Below are 16,560 nucleotides of genomic sequence, written 5' to 3'. Positions count from 1 at the left end.
CAACCAAAGGATTATGATATGAATTGCAGAATTGGGTGAGGTCCTGGAAGATGCACAGGTTCCATCTTAAGGTAGCCATGCGAGAAGGAGAAAAGCTTGAGTTGGTGTTATCTCATCTCACTCTAATCACGGAATTCATTCAGTGCACCTGACCCAAATCATGAACGCTTTTAAAAAATAACATCAAGAGCTGTGTGTGTAAAAGAGACACGTCAGATTGATGTCTGTGTCATGCCATTTGGATACGTGATGGAAAAAAATCTTTTGAAGAGTGTTGTCTCTTGAATCCTTGTTTAAACTGCTTGAATAATGTCACTAACGACGCGAAGAAATGGTCCAACTTTTATTTGTGATTAAAAATGAACAAGAACATATAGTGTCTTTACTCAGCTTTATATCATACAAAACAATTCAACTTTATCTATATAGCACATTTCATAACAGCTGCAGGTTTAACAAAGCACTTCATATATAACATAACAATGATACAACAACAAAAGAAAGTGGAAACGGTAAATTAAAGCACAAATCAATGATAGTAACACATATACAGTTGACACCAGAAAACAACACAACAGTGTCAGTCTTATGTTGGGTCAAAAGCCAAGGAAGAACAATGAGTTTTCAAATGAGTTTTTAAAATGCACATGGAGCGGGCTTGCCTAACATTTAACCGAAGCTCATTCCAGAGGGAAGCGTTATCATAGCAGCTGCAGCCATGAAATATCCCAAATAACAAAATCATACATATGCAAATTCACTAAATGTGAACGGTTTGCATGGCCGAGGCCCATCCTCCAGCTCACAGGTTCTGCTCAGCCCAAACCTGCCTGACATGCCATTGCACTCACAGCTTTGTTGAATTAAGGGCTGATCCTTCCTTGGAGGGATTAACGTAGACAACACCAGACCTGGATAAATTATGAAGACTTTCAACATCAGTCTTTTTCTAATGTTGGTAAGAATGACAGTCTTTAAGGACTGGACAACTATGTGTGTGTGTGTGTGTGTGAGTGAGTGTGAGAGAGAGAGAGAGACTGAGAGATTGAGAAAACATTGTCCATATTCCTTGGGCACAGTGAGTACTGTTCAACACTCACCATGTTATTTATTACACGGCAAGCATTCATTCACACAAGTGTGGTACTGTTATGTTTGACTTTGTAAAGATGAACGTAGATAGAAAATCAGCCATGTTTATGATACACAGTGAAGGTGTCGATGTGGAACCAAGAGACATACCGTACTAGAAATCGATGAAAACACTGGAGAGATTACAGTGCATGGACTTTGAAAAACACAAATCCTTGAAGGTTAGACTGAAGATCCACTGCAGGTGTGACATCCTGGAATGCATTATGAGATGCAAAGTGATCGTTTGACATGACTTGGCCTTTGCATTACAGCTGATATTTCAGGCAATAGACAGGATCAAAAATGTAGTGGACACCCGACGGGTAATTGACATTCAAATTATTGATGCAAATGACCACTCGCCAGAGTTTGACCGTGAAATATCGGAGGTCACTGTGAAGGAGTCGACATTACAAGGTATTCAATCTTTTCAATGCTCAGATGCTTTTATTTGCTTGTGACTTTGAAAGTCCTGCCTGTTTTTGTAAATTCTGCTCACAAGGATGCTTGAAAACAGGCAAAAACAAAAATTTCCTCTCTTTGACAGGCGCCAGACTGATTACGGTTCAGGCAGTAGATGCTGACATGCAATTAAAATAAAATATTTGATTTACAAATACTGTTAGTAACACCCAAACCACATGACCTGGAGTTGTATACCTTAAGAGAAGTGATGCTCAAACTGGAACCATTTCCTTTAAAGGGTGTCTGGATTATGAGGTAAGTATTTCTGGTTTCAAAACATCGATTTCCTCAAACATTGATAAACAGCTTCCTGTCCAGCACAGTAACTCAGCAGTGAACTGTTATTGGTGCAAGAATATTTTGAGCTTTAATTTGTGTGGTGTTTGCATGTTCTTTTTGACCCTGTGTGCAGTCCGCAGAACATGTTTGTTGGGTCCAATGATGATCTCCCTTGTTGTCGCTATCCTATAATTGTCAGCCAGCTGGGCTAAACTTCACTCAGGTCACTATCAGCCTTAACACCACAGGACACACCGTGAAGACACTAGATGCATTAATGCTGGTTGTCTGTCACTGCATTCTGTTTGTCAGGCTTGTATTTTTGAAAATATACCTCTGTTTCATCCCTCCAGAAAGCAAAGAAATACACCATTTTGGTGCAGGCCAAAGATCGTGGGAAACCAAAGCAGCACTCCAGCTCCTGCACCGTCATAGTTAATATAGAAGATGAAAACAATCACCTTCCTGTCATAACAGGACAGACTGTGAGCAGTTTCTGTTTGCATTGCGTTCAGTGCTGTTATAGCACCGTGAAAGTAATTTCTTCTTTTCTTAACTGCAGGGTTCGGAAAAGTCAAAGAAGGGCTGAAAAATGTTCTTATTTTACGTCTTCAAGTCACTGACAAAGATCGAAGAGGTACAGCAGCATGGAGAGTGAAATACAGGATCCATGGAGAAATAAACAAGAATTTCAGAATCTCTACTCAATACCAAGACAAATGAAGGGTTACTGTAGGTGGAAAAGGTATTTTGCCAATACATGTACTTTTAACCTAATAGCCAACTGCTCCTGGTTGGCGGATGGTGTATTGTACTGTAATTTACTTCTGGATCTGGTTCTGTTTAGGAAGTAGATTATTTTTTCTCCAGCGTTCAGTCACTCTTTAACTTGACTGCTATTTTTGCCATTCAAAGTTGAATGTTCTCCTCTTTAATGCTACTCATGCCAGATGTCTATGAAAAGTGGATTCGATCACACAAGTACTTAAATCCAGTTTTAAATGTGCTAGCCGCATCAAATTTAGGTTAGCTTGGCAATTAGCATGGTTTCTCCCTTTATAAGAACGATCCTTGCCAGAAATGTAGCTTATTCAACCTGACGGAGATGATGATGACAAACTTCGGAGCGACTCCGCAACGTGTTTGGCGGTAGCAGTCGCCAGCTGAACACCCTGCTAGCTAGCTTATTTTTATTTATTAATTTATTTATTTCATTGCGACAGTGCACATTAATCAACAAAACTGTGTAAATGCGCCAGACTTAGCATAAATGTCAGTTTTCAGCTGAAGTCCCAAGGTAGGTTTCTTAACATAAAATAACAAAATAATATAATGCTACACATAACATAAAACACAGACAGTCATGCAATATTAGCCACTTTTCCTGTACTGTATACATTTTGTTGTTTTTGTAGCTGGTGCAGCGTAGGTAGCACCGAGTTGTTCCTAAATCTCTGACAACCTGCCGGTGAATTACTTCTATATTAATGTTTGCAGTAAATATTTTTTTTATGTTCTTTAGCATTATTTTATGTACAGTTCATGTTAATCGAAAGAGAATCAAATTTCACATTCCAGAGTGTAACAATGATTCTGAACAAAAGGCATACTGTACAAATCAATGTATTTAGTTTTGTAACGGAGAGTGACATAGTGACTAAGTTGCTGAGCTGATGTTAAGTCAAAACATGACAACTGTTTCATCAAGCCAGGGTTATTCTATTTTGTATTTTGATATTTAGTTGAATAAATACACCTTTGTGGCCTGTAGATGCCCAACTGTATCCAGACAGGAGAGGATCTAGGTGAAGACGTACCTTGTAGGTATGCTGAAGAGGGAGACCAAGACACTAACACTGAGCTTAATGCCGTTTCTATCCCTGAAGTTCCCTTTGGCCCAGACTAGGACCTGGATTTCACAATCAGACCTTCGACCTCACCCCAAATATCGCATATAAGCATGACAGAGAACATATCGACAACTCATGAAATACGAAACCTTCAAAACAATACACTCATCCCAAACATAGGCAACTGAAAATGGTCCAAACCATGGAGTACATGATAACTCTATGGTGTCTTTAAATTGATACAGGGTAGGATGAGATCAGCTTAGTTTATTTCTACGAAAGAATGTTATCTACATAATTAAACAGGAAGCAAGGCAAATTTTACCTTCCGACCTATTTGCCAGACAAAATATTTTTCCTCCACAGTGACAGCTCCACGGTTCCGTAAATCATGTGAGAGGTGAAGTAAAAATACACAAATGATGTGGCATGCCCAAGTATACCAAAATTAATATTGACTGGGGATGTGGCTACTTTCAGAATCAATCATTTACATTCAAACTCATGTCGAATGGAAGTCAGCAAACGCTTTTCATCATTTTAATTAAATGCATTTGGTAAAATGACACATGGTCCATACATTAAGTCTTATTTTTTTCCATGAAGCTGACGTTTAAGGTGTGAGTGCACAAACATTAAGTGCATTTAAAGGTGTGTTTATGAAGCAAGACAACAACAAGAAAACGAAGCTAACAGTTCACCTACAATGTGTGTGCGTTGCCGACAATTACGCCAACATTTATCACAATGAAGACAAATACACGTGTAAAGTTTGAATAATAAAGAATCGAAAGAGAGCATTGTCCACGTACGAGTCACGAGGCCTATATGCTGCAACGAGGGTGCAACGCAGTCAATGACGTTATGAAGAAAGCATGTTCATACAAAACTGAGAACTCACCGACTTCCTTCTGATATGAAATGTGCGCGTTCCGTAAGAGTGGCGCAGCAGTTCGTCGATAGTTTGGAACATAACGCATTTGAAAGGTCGAGTTATTTTCTCTATCTCCATGTGCATTTTTCTTAAAAAAAAAAAAAAGGCCAATGGGTAAAAACTGCACTCTCGCAATGTTGAATGTGTCCTGACACCGAGACAAATTTATCCTCTACTGCCGTCAAGCGGTTGACTAAATAAACAACGCCATGAATTCAATACAGAGGAGTCAATGAGCAGTCTCCAAACGGCTGATCAAACATAAAAAAGGAGTAAGGAACAGAATCATCAGTTAATTAGCCAAAAACCGGGCAGCTATCAACAATAGGTGTTATTTTCTGCTAAACCAAGAAATGCAGCTGGAAAAGGACGTGAATACTCATCTCTCCCATAGTTTGTCTTTGAAACGGTGGCCTTTCTTCTCTCACAACATGCACACGTGGGAAAAAACTGTTGGTGCTCTTCTATTATTGAAAGAGGACCAAACAGAGTTATTAAAAATAATTTTAAGAAACTCATGAAAGAGGACTGGTTTTATATAACCTTTCCCTATAATTTTCTTTCTGGTCCTCTGAGACAAAATACTTCATTTCTAGTTCATGTTAAGTGTGGTACATACCATGTCACCAAACAGCAGTGCCTACTTGTCAGCCTTCAACAAGTGATGCTAATTATAGTACACACCTTGGTTTAAAATGTCTCGATGGCCTCTAATTATTTTCTTGGGGGACTATCATTTTCGTTCAGACCAGTTTGTTCTGTATATATATATATATATAGAGAGAGAGAGAGAGAGAGAGAGAGAGAGAGAGAGAGAGAGAGAGAGAGAAAACAGAATCCAAAAGCAATGTCTGATTTTCATTGGGTCAATTTTTATTCTTTTTGTCAGATTAAAGTTATTTTGTGACAACAGTCGGCAAACAAGTTTTCTCCACATGTGTATGTAATCCTAAGTAATGCATCAATACTCCATCCATCCATCCATTTTCTTAACCGCTTATCCTCACAAGGGGTGCGGGGGGTGCTGGAGCCTATCCCAACTGTCTTCGGGCAGAAGGCGGGGGACACCCCGAACCGGATGCCAGTCAATCGCAGGGCACACAGAGACGAACAACCATCCGCGCTCACATTCACACCTAGGAACAATTGAGTGTTCAACGAGCCGCCCATGCATGCTTTTGGAATGAGGGAGGAAACCGGAGTACCTGGAGAAAACCCACGCAAACTCCACACAGAAAGGTCAGAGCTGGAATCAAACCCAGTACCTCTGTACTGTGAATTCGATGCGCTAACCACTGGAACACCGGGCCGCGCATCAATACTCATCTATTGTATTTGCAACATATGATGTGCAGCCTTTATTTAAGTAGTTTGCTGTGTTTATTTGCGGGCAACTATTAATTGGTAAACTTACAATCTGTACAGAAATTCTAACAAAACGAGTGATACTATGGATCCCAAATTGCATTAATAAACAAAACAAACATCTTCAACTATTTGAATATGTTTATTCAACAGCTGAAAACTCAAATGAGCAGAGTTGTTGGTAAACATAAATGATATAGTTCAAACCAAAACCTTGAGAGTCGTGGCAGGACAACTCAGGGCTGGTCAACCACGTCACCCGTTTACAATCCACTGAGCGTCTGACAGTTCCTGCCCGAGAAGAACATTGCCAAGCTAGAGTAAGCTCACTACCCATCTGATCTGGCTCAAGGATGTCATGGAGGGGACCCATTTTAAAGATGGTGGAGAACATCATGGTGACCATGACGACAGAGCTGCGAAGAATCCCGGGTGAACGTGTGGCAGAGAAGGCGATGAAAGTGCATTCAGTTCAAGGTGGAAAGAGGAAAACGTGTAGTTTGGATTTGGACTCTCTTTGGTTATACAAGTCTTGGAACTCTTCTGACAAAGCTCGCATCATTCCTATTACCATCTTGTGGGTTTTCCTCCCTCTGTGCTGCCGTCTCCATGGAGATAGCCGTCATATAGCTCTCTAAGATGAAGGATGAGTTCTTCAGTGTTGTGCCCGGTTAGAGCTGACACGGGAATGACTCTCTGAGTAACACGACTCTTCAAAGTCTCCAAGTTCTCCCGAGCTTCGTGTAGGTCTATTTTGTTGGCCACGATTGCATGAGGCCGCTGAGACAGACCAGGCTCATACTGGTCCAGTTCATAGCGCAAGTGCTGGAGCTGATTCCAGGGCTCGGGAGAGGACGCGTCCAGAACAAAGAGCAGGAATCGGCAACGCTCAATGTGCCGCAGGAAAGAGATGCCCAAGCCTCGATTTAGATGTGCTCCTTGAATGATTCCTGGAATGTCAGCCACTGTAACAGGGAGCACAGACATTTTGAAAAGCATGCCAAATACATAAGTGCATCCGGAAAGAACTCACAGCATTCACTATTTTGACATTATGTTTCAGCCTTAATCCAAAATTGAATAAATTCATTGACAAATGTAATTAGTTTATTTTTTATTTTTTTAAACAACCTTAATTATGAACCAACTCAACTCAATTTATGTACACCTTTCAGAAATTAATGAGCGCAGCGGACTCTGCCTCCCCAAAGACACACAGGGCCCTCAGAGTGGCGTCAGGGCCTCAGAGAGAATTCCCAAAGGCACCGCAAATTGATTGCAGCAATCAACTTCCAGGTGGACAAAACTTCCACTTCTAACTAACGGGGGGAAAATGTTTAGTTTAAAAAAGCTCAACTACAAGACTGCATCACATAGTGGCCAAAAGTAGAATCCTGGTCGGTTATTGCACCTTTTGCTGCTGTAAATAATAAATCCTTGTTGTGGCAGACACTGCATGCTAGCGACAGCCATTCTGTCACACTTTAGATGCCATAATTACAATTCTTCATCTTTTAGTTCTTCTTTTGCTTCCATTTCTTCTACTGCTTTTTGGCAGTTGCCAAATACTTTTGATGCACTATCACTAGTTGAAAGAAGGTGGCAGTAATGCACAGAAAGTCAACCGAATTAGGGAACAGGATTTTGGGTGCCAGTCCTGGCTCCAATTTTAAAAAATACAAGTCGCACCCTAGTATAAGTCACAGAAGCAGCCAAACTATGACAAAAAGGGTGACTTATAGTCCGAAAAAGACGGTACTTTATATCTGCCCCCTCTCCCCAATTTCTTTTTATTTTGTGATAAAGTGTCAAAATCTAAAACATAATAACCTTTTGTCACATTGTCCTTATGAGGTGTTGTGTGTCGAATTATGAGAAAAAAAAAAATTTGGAGAACGGCTGCTTCAAAATGTGGAAAAAGTTAAGGGTTGTGAATCCTCTCCAGATGCACTGGAAGCATCATCATGGCATATTAAAATACATATAACGATCTTGTTAGCTTGTCTACCTGCCACCTGCTCATGATCCCTGTACTTGACAATTCCTACATGCGGGTTGAGCGTTGTGAAAGGGTAAGCAGCTACAGCAGGCTTGGCATTGGAGATGGCTCTCAAGAGAGAGGATTTGCCAGCATTTGGAAAACCAACCTGGTGGAATAAATGTGTTGAAAATGAAATCAAACGTTTGCGCACATTTTGGCAAATATGAACAGCATGCATTTTCATACTTAAAAAAAAAAAAAGACTCTTACCAGTCCGGCGTGGGCCATAGTACGCAACTCTAGATGTAGGACTCTCTCCTGGCCCTCAGTTCCAGAGGTTGAGGTCATTGGAGCGCGATTCTCATTTGAGAGAAAAAACCTGTTGCCTTTACCTCCGGACCCTCCAAAAACAGCCAGATAAACTTGGCCATGCTCCGAAAGATCCACTAGTGTACTGCCATCCTCCTTCACCACCGTGCCAACCGGAACCTTTAAAAAAATGTAAGGTGTCTCAATGAATTTACAGTGACTAAGCAGGTTCTGAACTTGAGAAATTCGGTCTGGGCTCACACAAATAAAGGTTGGGCGGCCATTGCGACCGTAGCAGTTCTTGCTGCCCCCCGACTCTCCATCTTCTGCCATGTATACAGGAACTAATTGAGCCAGAGACTTGACAAGCCGGTCAGCTGAAATAAAAGCAATCCGAAATTTAGCTCAAACGTGTCCAGCATGCAAATTTTGAGACACAATCGGTCCACAGTATTCTCTCACCCTTGAAGGAGATGCTTCCTCCATCACCCCCGTTTCCGCCATCCGGTCCTCCCCACTCTTTTCGAGGCTCGCTGTGAAAGCTGCAAGCCCCTTTTCCGCCCGAACCGGCCACCAGTCGCACACATCGGTGGTCTACAAAGTAACGACTCTGTGGACAGACGTCAGAATGCATCTTTTTTATATTGCGCTTTTACAACATAAAATAACACACCAGAACACGAAACATGAACAATAATACAATCCTAACAATTATTCCTACGTACACCTTTTTTCGTTTGAAGCGGTTAAAGACGGCACTCACTAAATGGAATACGCACAAAATCTTTGCCACTTTTCAATGGGAGTCCACTGCATTTTATCTAAATTTGACAATGGTTTCATTTGGTGAGAATGCAAGTCTTTAGTATCATGTATCGTGTACATCTGCCAGTGACAGTTAAATGCTCTTTCACTAAACAGTAAAAGGTACAATTAACCAGTGTATCCATACAACAACACAAATGGCTTGACATTGAACTGAATAAATGAAGTTGTGGCAAAATGGAGACAAATTATTGCAACATTTCCCCTGGCAATTCAGCACCTCTATTATCGCAACTTAACTCCAAAATTGATTATCGATTCAGAAAATGCTCTGAATTGCAAGTCAGATTCAATCAAACGGCCGCAATCATATGCGAGGCCCATTGGCTGTGCGGTGTCATGGAAACCAGCGGTTCAGGATGATGGGTGACTGGTTAATGGTTAGCATGTGGGCCTCACAGTGCAGAGTTGCAGGGTTTGATTCCGGCTCCAGCCTTCCTGTGTGGAGTTTGCATGTTCTCCTCATGCCTGCGTGGGTTTTCTCCGGGTACTGCGGTTTCTTCCCACATTCCAAAACCATGCATAGCAGGTTGATTGGGCATGCGAATGGTTGTTCGTTTTTGTGTGCCCTGCAATTGGCAGGCAACCAGTTCAGGGTGTACCCTGCCTACTGCCTGAAGACAGCTGGCATAGACTCGAGCACACCCACAGCCCTTCTGAAGATAAGCGGATAAGAAAATGGATGGATGCACTTTACTTTAATCGGTTATACACAACTTTTAGGTATATTACTTTTGCACTCCATATGCACAAATTAGTTATGTGCAAGTGTTTATTTTCAAAAAGTTCATTGCTCAGGAATGTAACATGGCATGCCGCATATGTTTACATGGCAGGGTTAAATATATCAAAATTGTAAAAAAAAAAAAAATACTCCTACTGGTGACCCAATGTATGAACATAAATCGGAGTGAAACAAACGGCGTAATTCTGCGTTTTTATTGCATTGAGCAACACCATCAATTGTCTGAAGCCAGACATGATTAATAAGCTAGTGTTTATCTCAAAAAGACTGAAGGAGCTGCACTGTTGCATTCGAGCCACGCACGCACGCAGTTGTAGGGTAGTAAATAATTGGTCCCCATTCCCAAGTATTTCATGTGCATATAGAGATCGCGGTAATTAAACTGCACTGGTTTAATCAAGTGTCAGATTCTCAAAGACTTACCAGCTTCTTTTCGGAAACATTCCTTTTCTTCTGTTGAGCTCGGACTTTAGCTTGCAGTGGAGCAAAGGTGCTGACATATCTGCCAAGGACTTGCAGTCTCCGCGCCGCTTGCAGTATATAGCAAGCCGTCAACGTAAGTTTCTTCTCCGCTAAAAAGCACCAAAGTCCCAAAGGTCTGTCTGGAGGACGACGAAGAGGACCCTGAAACCTCGATAATGTAGCTAGCATTTCCACGTTTTGGTTTTAACCGTTTGCACCGCCACGATTAGTTTTGTTCCATCTTTATGGGTGAAGAAATAATAGTGATTTGAACGGAAGGAAACAGAATAACGACGAGTACCGCAGAGGGACAAACTTTTGCATACATCTACGCCGGTTGGATAATCAAAGTTCAGATGCACTACCGCCATCTATTGGTTTGGAGAGCGAACCGTGTGCCTACTGACCCATTTCCCCCAATTAATGGGAAAAGAGAAAAGGGCTAAAAACATGCTAACACCATTCTATCAACCCTGATTGTAAATGTCCTTATATTCTGATTGCCAACTGTAGACTTAAAAAAAAACAAGATACAATTTACAACTTACTATTTTCCAACAGGCTGAACATTTGTGCTCTCCAAGCCACATTCACACCATTTTGCAAATCATCCTTGTCACTGCCGACATGGAACTAGCTTGATGGCAATGTATGCACCATTGATATGCCACATGTAAAATGGCAACACATTTTTTTATGCTTCGGCAGTCATTAAATCTATTAAATTCTCTCTATATGTATTGGACACAGGTGTATATTCAGTTGCTGTTTTCATATGGCTTTCTGAAGATTGTATCATAAACAGCTTTAATTGTGCTACAATTTAAAAAGCATTGCAATTCAACCACACTCACTGCAAAAATCATATAGGCTATTGGATAAATTGCAACAGGAATTTTACTGAACATAAGAGGAAAGATGCAATTTCAATGACTATATCGATATTAATGGCCTGTCATTTTTTTCACAAACATTTGTCTTAATCATCTCAAGATGCTGGCGACCTCTGCTAAAATTGCCTGCATTCAACATTAACAGTAGACAGTATATTCAGTAGTTGGTTTGTGATTTATGAACGAAAAAAAAAGTACGTAAGCCATTATTTTAAGGTGACGATATACTGTATTAGCTTGCCATCACAAGATACAAAGAGTGACAACACATTACACCACAGTGGGTGACTGGTTAGAATGTCCACCTCACAGAGGTGCGGGGTTCAATGCTGGCCAAGGCCTTCCTCTGTGGAGTTTGCATGTTCTCCTTGTACTCCTTTTCCCTCCCACATTCCCAAAACATGCATGGCAGGTTAATGGAACACTAAAATGTCCCAAGGTGCGATTGTGAGCGCCAACGGTTGTTCGTTTGTGTGCCCTCCGAATGGCTGGCAACCAGTTCAAGGTGGACCTCGTCTACTGCCCAAAGGCAGCTGGGCAAGGCTCCAGCACGCCTGCCACCCTTGTGAGGATAAGAGGATGGACGGATGGATGTGTGGCAGACTGCAGCCAGGACATCACCGTTTTAGTTTCTTCTGACCACTTTTCTTTTTCTGTGCTCTATACCAGAGATGAGAAAAAATGCCTGGAGGCACACGAGTAGTAATTGGCCTGTTCTAACACCTCACAGGTGGGACATTTCCTTGGAATATTATGAATCCATTTTAAAAGAGATTAATAGAAAATGTATATTTATGTTTACCACATTGTTGAATATTGCTAATCATTACCAGTTGCCTTCACACAATTCACGGTCATTTCAGAAGTGTATATCAAACTGGTAGCCCTTCACATTTGTACCAAGTAGAATCTCTGTGACCCTTTACTATAAAAGGCGTCTCTTGTCCTGTTATTCAGACATGACCCTTATGTTAATGATGGCCAACTGCAGCTTGTTTGCAGTTCTTGCCACACCCTAAACGGGAGCACATATTAGACAGCATTCCTGTTTATTTACATAAATTACACATAGCATTAACAGAGCAAAAACAATTTCATGAACCTCAAGGTCAGATTAGCCTAAGAGCTACACATTTACAAAAAATATTTTCATGATGAAGTTCAAAACAATTTGCACTCAAATCAAAGTCTATGCATCAAAGAAAACAGACATTTAGGGGGGGGCACCTCAATAATTAAGTGGGGAAAAATATTCTTCAAAAGCAGACTTGTGAGCCATTCAGTCAGAGGCAAAAAAAATAAATAAAAATAACCTAGTGGCATTGGAATAACATAACGCAAGTGGACCAAACAGGCAAAAATTCCATCGAATTTTGTTCCTGCATGCAACTATGATAGATGAGAGACAATCAGACTTTAACAAAAAAAAAAAAAAAAAAAAAAAAACAGTCTGAGGGCAACCAGTCAACCCTGACCTTCACAGCTGTCCATTACTGCTTCTCGTAAGAATTGTTCCTCGACCCCTTCTTCCAGCATATGCGCCTCTGAAGCCTTGGCCCCTGCGGAACCATCCAGGGACCCCGAAAGTTTCCAGATTACGCTTCCGCTCCTCTGCCCAAGTGAGTCTGAAACAAACATTGCACCCAAAACATGCATGAATATGTTAAAGAATACAGGGTGGGATGGATTTTGTAGAAGCTACAATACCTGAGTTTATTATCAGAAGAGATATTATCAAAGAATGACTTGGCTTTGTCATAGTAGCATTTTGGTCCAGAATGATCATCCTGTGTGTTCAGGTGTGCTTCAGTACTTTGCATTTCTCCTGTATTATCATTTGCATCTGCAGACAAATGTATAGAATGACAAGTAGAAGCTAAACTTTTATTTAGGTGCGTAACCCAAGCTGCAACTGGTGCCGAATGAACGAACCTTTCATTTTCAACCGATCCTGCACCTCCCGCGCCAACGCCTCCTTGTGGAACTGTGCATTTGAGTAATCGAAATCAAAATCTGTGTCAAATTTGAGAGTGGCTGAAGGGACCTTGGCCACCATCAGCAGCCCCCTACTACGCTTCCTGCGTCTTCGGGTACCTACAATTCAAATCAATCAAATTATTCATGTCAGACTTGCTTGTCTGCTATTTCAGGAATATTTACCTTGTCGTCTGGCAGGAGGCCCATTTCCATTCCGCTGCTCAGATGATTCTTGAAGAGAATTGGGCACAATTGGGCCTGACCTCCCTTTCAAACAATATGAATGTTCGTGACATCATTCATTGCATAACAGCACATGTAGGTTCTCTTCATTCATACCCAATACTGGCAGAGGAGGGGGCACAGGCCTATTTATCCAGTAATTCACCCATAATAATGGGGGTTTGTTTATATATACTGTAGTGGGAATTAATCAGAAGGTCACTCAAAGTGTGGCCAGCGGACCACAATCAGTTGTCTATTCCTCGTCTATATACTCCCATAGTGTGTGAACTAGTTGAAAAGTTTGAATATTAAATTCACCATCTACATCGGTTCATTTTCATTGGCATTTTAACATGAAAGTGGAGATTTTAAAACGATGACTGCAAGTGATGGGAGCCTGCAAGTAATCGGCGATTGTCTTTTTCAAAGGGGAAATAGAAAATTAAAAGTTGAGGGGACACGATATGATTGGTTTCTAAAAGACTATATTTTCAACTTAATTTTTTTAATTTCCATTTTCAAGAGCTACTCTTTAAAAATGTATCTGTATTTGTAACTGGCATTGCCAAGGTTGACTGTTAACGTGTTTGTTTTGCGGCCCCCCCTGATACGGCCTTGGCCATCCCATGTCACCCCCTCCCCAAGGAAAAAAAGTCCAAGTTGCATCACTGATACCCATTTAAAACAAAATGTTAATGCTCAGTTTGCCAGATTAGGGAAGGAATACACATCACACTTACTGCTGGGTCCAATGCCCCTTCTAGTGGTTTCTCCTCTCACCCTGAGGGGCCTGCTTTTCTCCCAGTGCTGATCTGGCACCTGAGGAGCGGTCAAACCTCTGCTGTTACTAAACTCTTCCACACGAAGAGTCTGTACCGCCTTTTCCACCATGGGGCCTTTTCGAACTTGCAAACCCGGAAAGATGGGCCCTGAATTGTAAATGAATGAATGAATGGGAAAACATTTGCCACCAAGTGTCAAGCTTATGAAAAAGCTGGAATTTGTCAGTGACTTACCAAGTCCAAAAGCTGAAGCATGCTGTTGACCAAGAAGTGAACTGGCAGCAAGTTGGCTGTAGGCAGGCATCTGAAATGGGCTAAATGGTCCAAGAGGCCCTACACTTGATGACTGGTAAAATGACAAGATGAGCACACATCAGAGCCTTACCATCAGAGTATCAGATAAATGCCATTGCGCAGAAAGTTTTTAATCACATAATTGGTGTTGGTTTGTCTACCGCGTAGAGATGCGTATGATTCTCTATTCCAATACTAAATGGAACAGTGCGTGATGTCACTGGAAAACCATTCCCCACCTGTACTATTGCTGGATCTTGAGGTAGGCCATGTTGCTTTGGGGCTTCACACAATGTGATATCTTTGATATCACTTCCTCGGAAGGTGATATACTCATAAATATCATCTCTGGGAGTTGTCGGTCTGTCAGTGGGTCGTCCTTCCGTTCCAAAACATTTGACTAATCAGAAGACAGGAATGAAATAGAATTTATTGTTCTGGAATTCAAAAGTCCCTGTGTGGATTGCTGCCATTTTCACTTACCTTTCGCCAGCACAACTGTGGAGTTTACTTTGTCGATTGTATACAAAATGCCCTCATAGCGATTTTGGGCTCTTGAAAGTAGTCCTATTTTGCACCCGATGTATGGCTTTGCAGAACTCATGGCTTCTTTTCACAAGCCCCATCAATGGTCACAAGCTTAACCCACACAATACAATCAACAATTTGTAATTTGAAAGGTCTGCTCTGAGCCAACAATAAGCCACGCCCACCGCCGTTTCATCACACCTGGCCATGATGAGGCAATAACCGAACTTTTCATCCACACATTTGATTGGCTGTATATGAATCATTCCATGACCATTTGTAACATGAACTTGACTTGAAATTAATTGGCATTCATGTAATAAGTGAAATGAATGCTACTAGGTTTAAATTGGCTAACACACAATCTGACTGATATTTTAAAGAATTTGATGGCCAAATATCATTGCAGTCACAAGTGCAACAAAACTGGCATAATGAGAAATGGAGGAGACACTCAAACTGATAATGGAGAACAAATGTTAATGGTTGTATGGGGTGCAGAGCAATGTCCTGAACAGAAAACATCCAGGAAACTTGTGGATACTTTGTTTCATCTTATCGGTGCTTGAAAATAAATTTCAAAATTCATTTGTGAAATGTTGTTGAATTGAGTTTTAGTTTTCACCCACAAATTATTGTTGTCCCCCCCACCCCATTATTATTTATTTCGATCCTGAAAGAAGGCAGACATTGCCTTTGGGGGAGAGAGGAATCCTGAGTAGAACAGACAGCTCAGAAGGACAGGCTGCAAGAAATAGGCGGAGCCACCTTCAGGTCTCTGACACTAGTCTCATGACAATTTTTATGTAAAAAAAGTCTCATGGAACAGGAAGCTTTGTACCATGATTTCACTTTAACCATTGTGTCCACCAGAATTCCAAATGATTCTAAATATTTCAAACCAAACAGTTGTGTCCATAATGTAGCTTATATTACAATGATTTGTTGGTATTCGATACACTCGGGTTGAATCAGGACTTTTTCTTTTTCCCCGAAGGGAGGATGACGATATCAATGCTGTCACCTCCATGACAGGAGTCAACCTGTCGGAAGAGAGTGCCCATATTCTTGCAACCAACTCTGTGCTTGTTGGTGCTGTGAGGCGATCCTGGAAGGGCATTTGTGAGGCCCACGTGTATCTGAAAAACACAAGGCAGACACTTCTGTTTGTGAGAGGAAGACATAGTCGTGCGTCATGGAAATCTTTCACACTTTATTTGTAGGTAAAAATGTTGGTGTTTGCGGATTAGGCGCAAATGTGGTGAACTACCTTTCCTGTGCTGCTCAGTTCAAACTTAAGAATCTGCTGGAAAAGGCCTCACAAGTGGCACAGCCATCCTCCAAGGTGTTCATCAATTAAGTGTGACACTGGGCAAGAGACATCAAAACACGCTTGATTTTCATTCGTCATATTTGTTCCTCAGGAAGACAAGTGTCATGAGCGTGTCAAGTGATGTACGAGCTCAGCTCAAATTCTTCAAGCAGCTGGATCAGATTGAGAACCAAAAGGAA

At 41.2% G+C, this 16,560-nt stretch overlaps 2 protein-coding genes and 1 long non-coding RNA gene across 3 annotated transcripts; 1 reads left to right on the top strand and 2 right to left on the bottom strand.

Annotated features, from left to right (window-relative positions):
* The first annotated feature begins 1,059 nt into the window (after window positions 1–1,059).
* On the top strand, window positions 1,060–2,707 carry LOC109528580 (uncharacterized). The gene is made up of 5 exons (XR_002170701.1): window positions 1,060–1,313; window positions 1,407–1,551; window positions 1,682–1,854; window positions 2,232–2,363; window positions 2,441–2,707. It is a non-coding gene; the product is annotated as an uncharacterized LOC109528580 (long non-coding RNA).
* Window positions 2,708–6,150: 3,443 nt separating this feature from the next.
* mtg2 (mitochondrial ribosome-associated GTPase 2) lies at window positions 6,151–10,646 on the bottom strand. Its single transcript, XM_019891348.1, has 6 exons — window positions 10,311–10,646; window positions 8,780–8,927; window positions 8,579–8,694; window positions 8,279–8,497; window positions 8,036–8,174; window positions 6,151–6,992 (listed from the first exon to the last, which is right to left on the bottom strand). Exons 1-6 carry the CDS (start codon window positions 10,536–10,538, stop codon window positions 6,595–6,597), a joined length of 1,248 nt encoding a protein of 415 aa, XP_019746907.1. The 5' UTR covers window positions 10,539–10,646; the 3' UTR covers window positions 6,151–6,594.
* Window positions 10,647–12,277: 1,631 nt separating this feature from the next.
* Window positions 12,278–15,229, bottom strand: lsm14b (LSM family member 14B). Its single transcript, XM_019891353.1, has 8 exons — window positions 15,004–15,229; window positions 14,760–14,920; window positions 14,461–14,572; window positions 14,185–14,373; window positions 13,403–13,486; window positions 13,175–13,336; window positions 12,950–13,085; window positions 12,278–12,867 (listed from the first exon to the last, which is right to left on the bottom strand). Exons 1-8 carry the CDS (start codon window positions 15,122–15,124, stop codon window positions 12,720–12,722), a joined length of 1,113 nt encoding a protein of 370 aa, XP_019746912.1. The 5' UTR covers window positions 15,125–15,229; the 3' UTR covers window positions 12,278–12,719.
* Window positions 15,230–16,560: the final 1,331 nt, after the last annotated feature.

Source organism: Hippocampus comes, unplaced genomic scaffold, assembly GCF_001891065.2.
Source record: "Hippocampus comes isolate QL1 unplaced genomic scaffold, H_comes_QL1_v1.1 scaffold174, whole genome shotgun sequence".
Lineage (NCBI taxonomy): Eukaryota > Metazoa > Chordata > Actinopteri > Syngnathiformes > Syngnathidae > Hippocampus > Hippocampus comes.
Note: the sequence above shows the minus strand (reverse complement) of the source record. Positions and strands in the feature narration are given on the sequence as shown.

Coding starts and splice junctions, on each gene's coding strand:
- mtg2 (XM_019891348.1), bottom strand. CDS start 10,538: ATGCTAGCTACATTATCGAGGTTTCAGGGTCCTCTTCGTCGTCCTCCA. Junction 8,695..8,779: donor AGGAAGCATCTCCTTCAAGG/GTGAGAGAATAC, acceptor CTTTTATTTCAG/CTGACCGGCTTGTCAAGTCT. Junction 6,993..8,035: donor GGATCATGAGCAGGTGGCAG/GTAGACAAGCTA, acceptor TCCCTGTTACAG/TGGCTGACATTCCAGGAATC.
- lsm14b (XM_019891353.1), bottom strand. CDS start 15,124: ATGAGTTCTGCAAAGCCATACATCGGGTGCAAAATAGGACTACTTTCA. Junction 14,921..15,003: donor CACAGTTGTGCTGGCGAAAG/GTAAGTGAAAAT, acceptor TCTTCTGATTAG/TCAAATGTTTTGGAACGGAA. Junction 12,868..12,949: donor TCTTCTGATAATAAACTCAG/GTATTGTAGCTT, acceptor TGTTTGTTTCAG/ACTCACTTGGGCAGAGGAGC.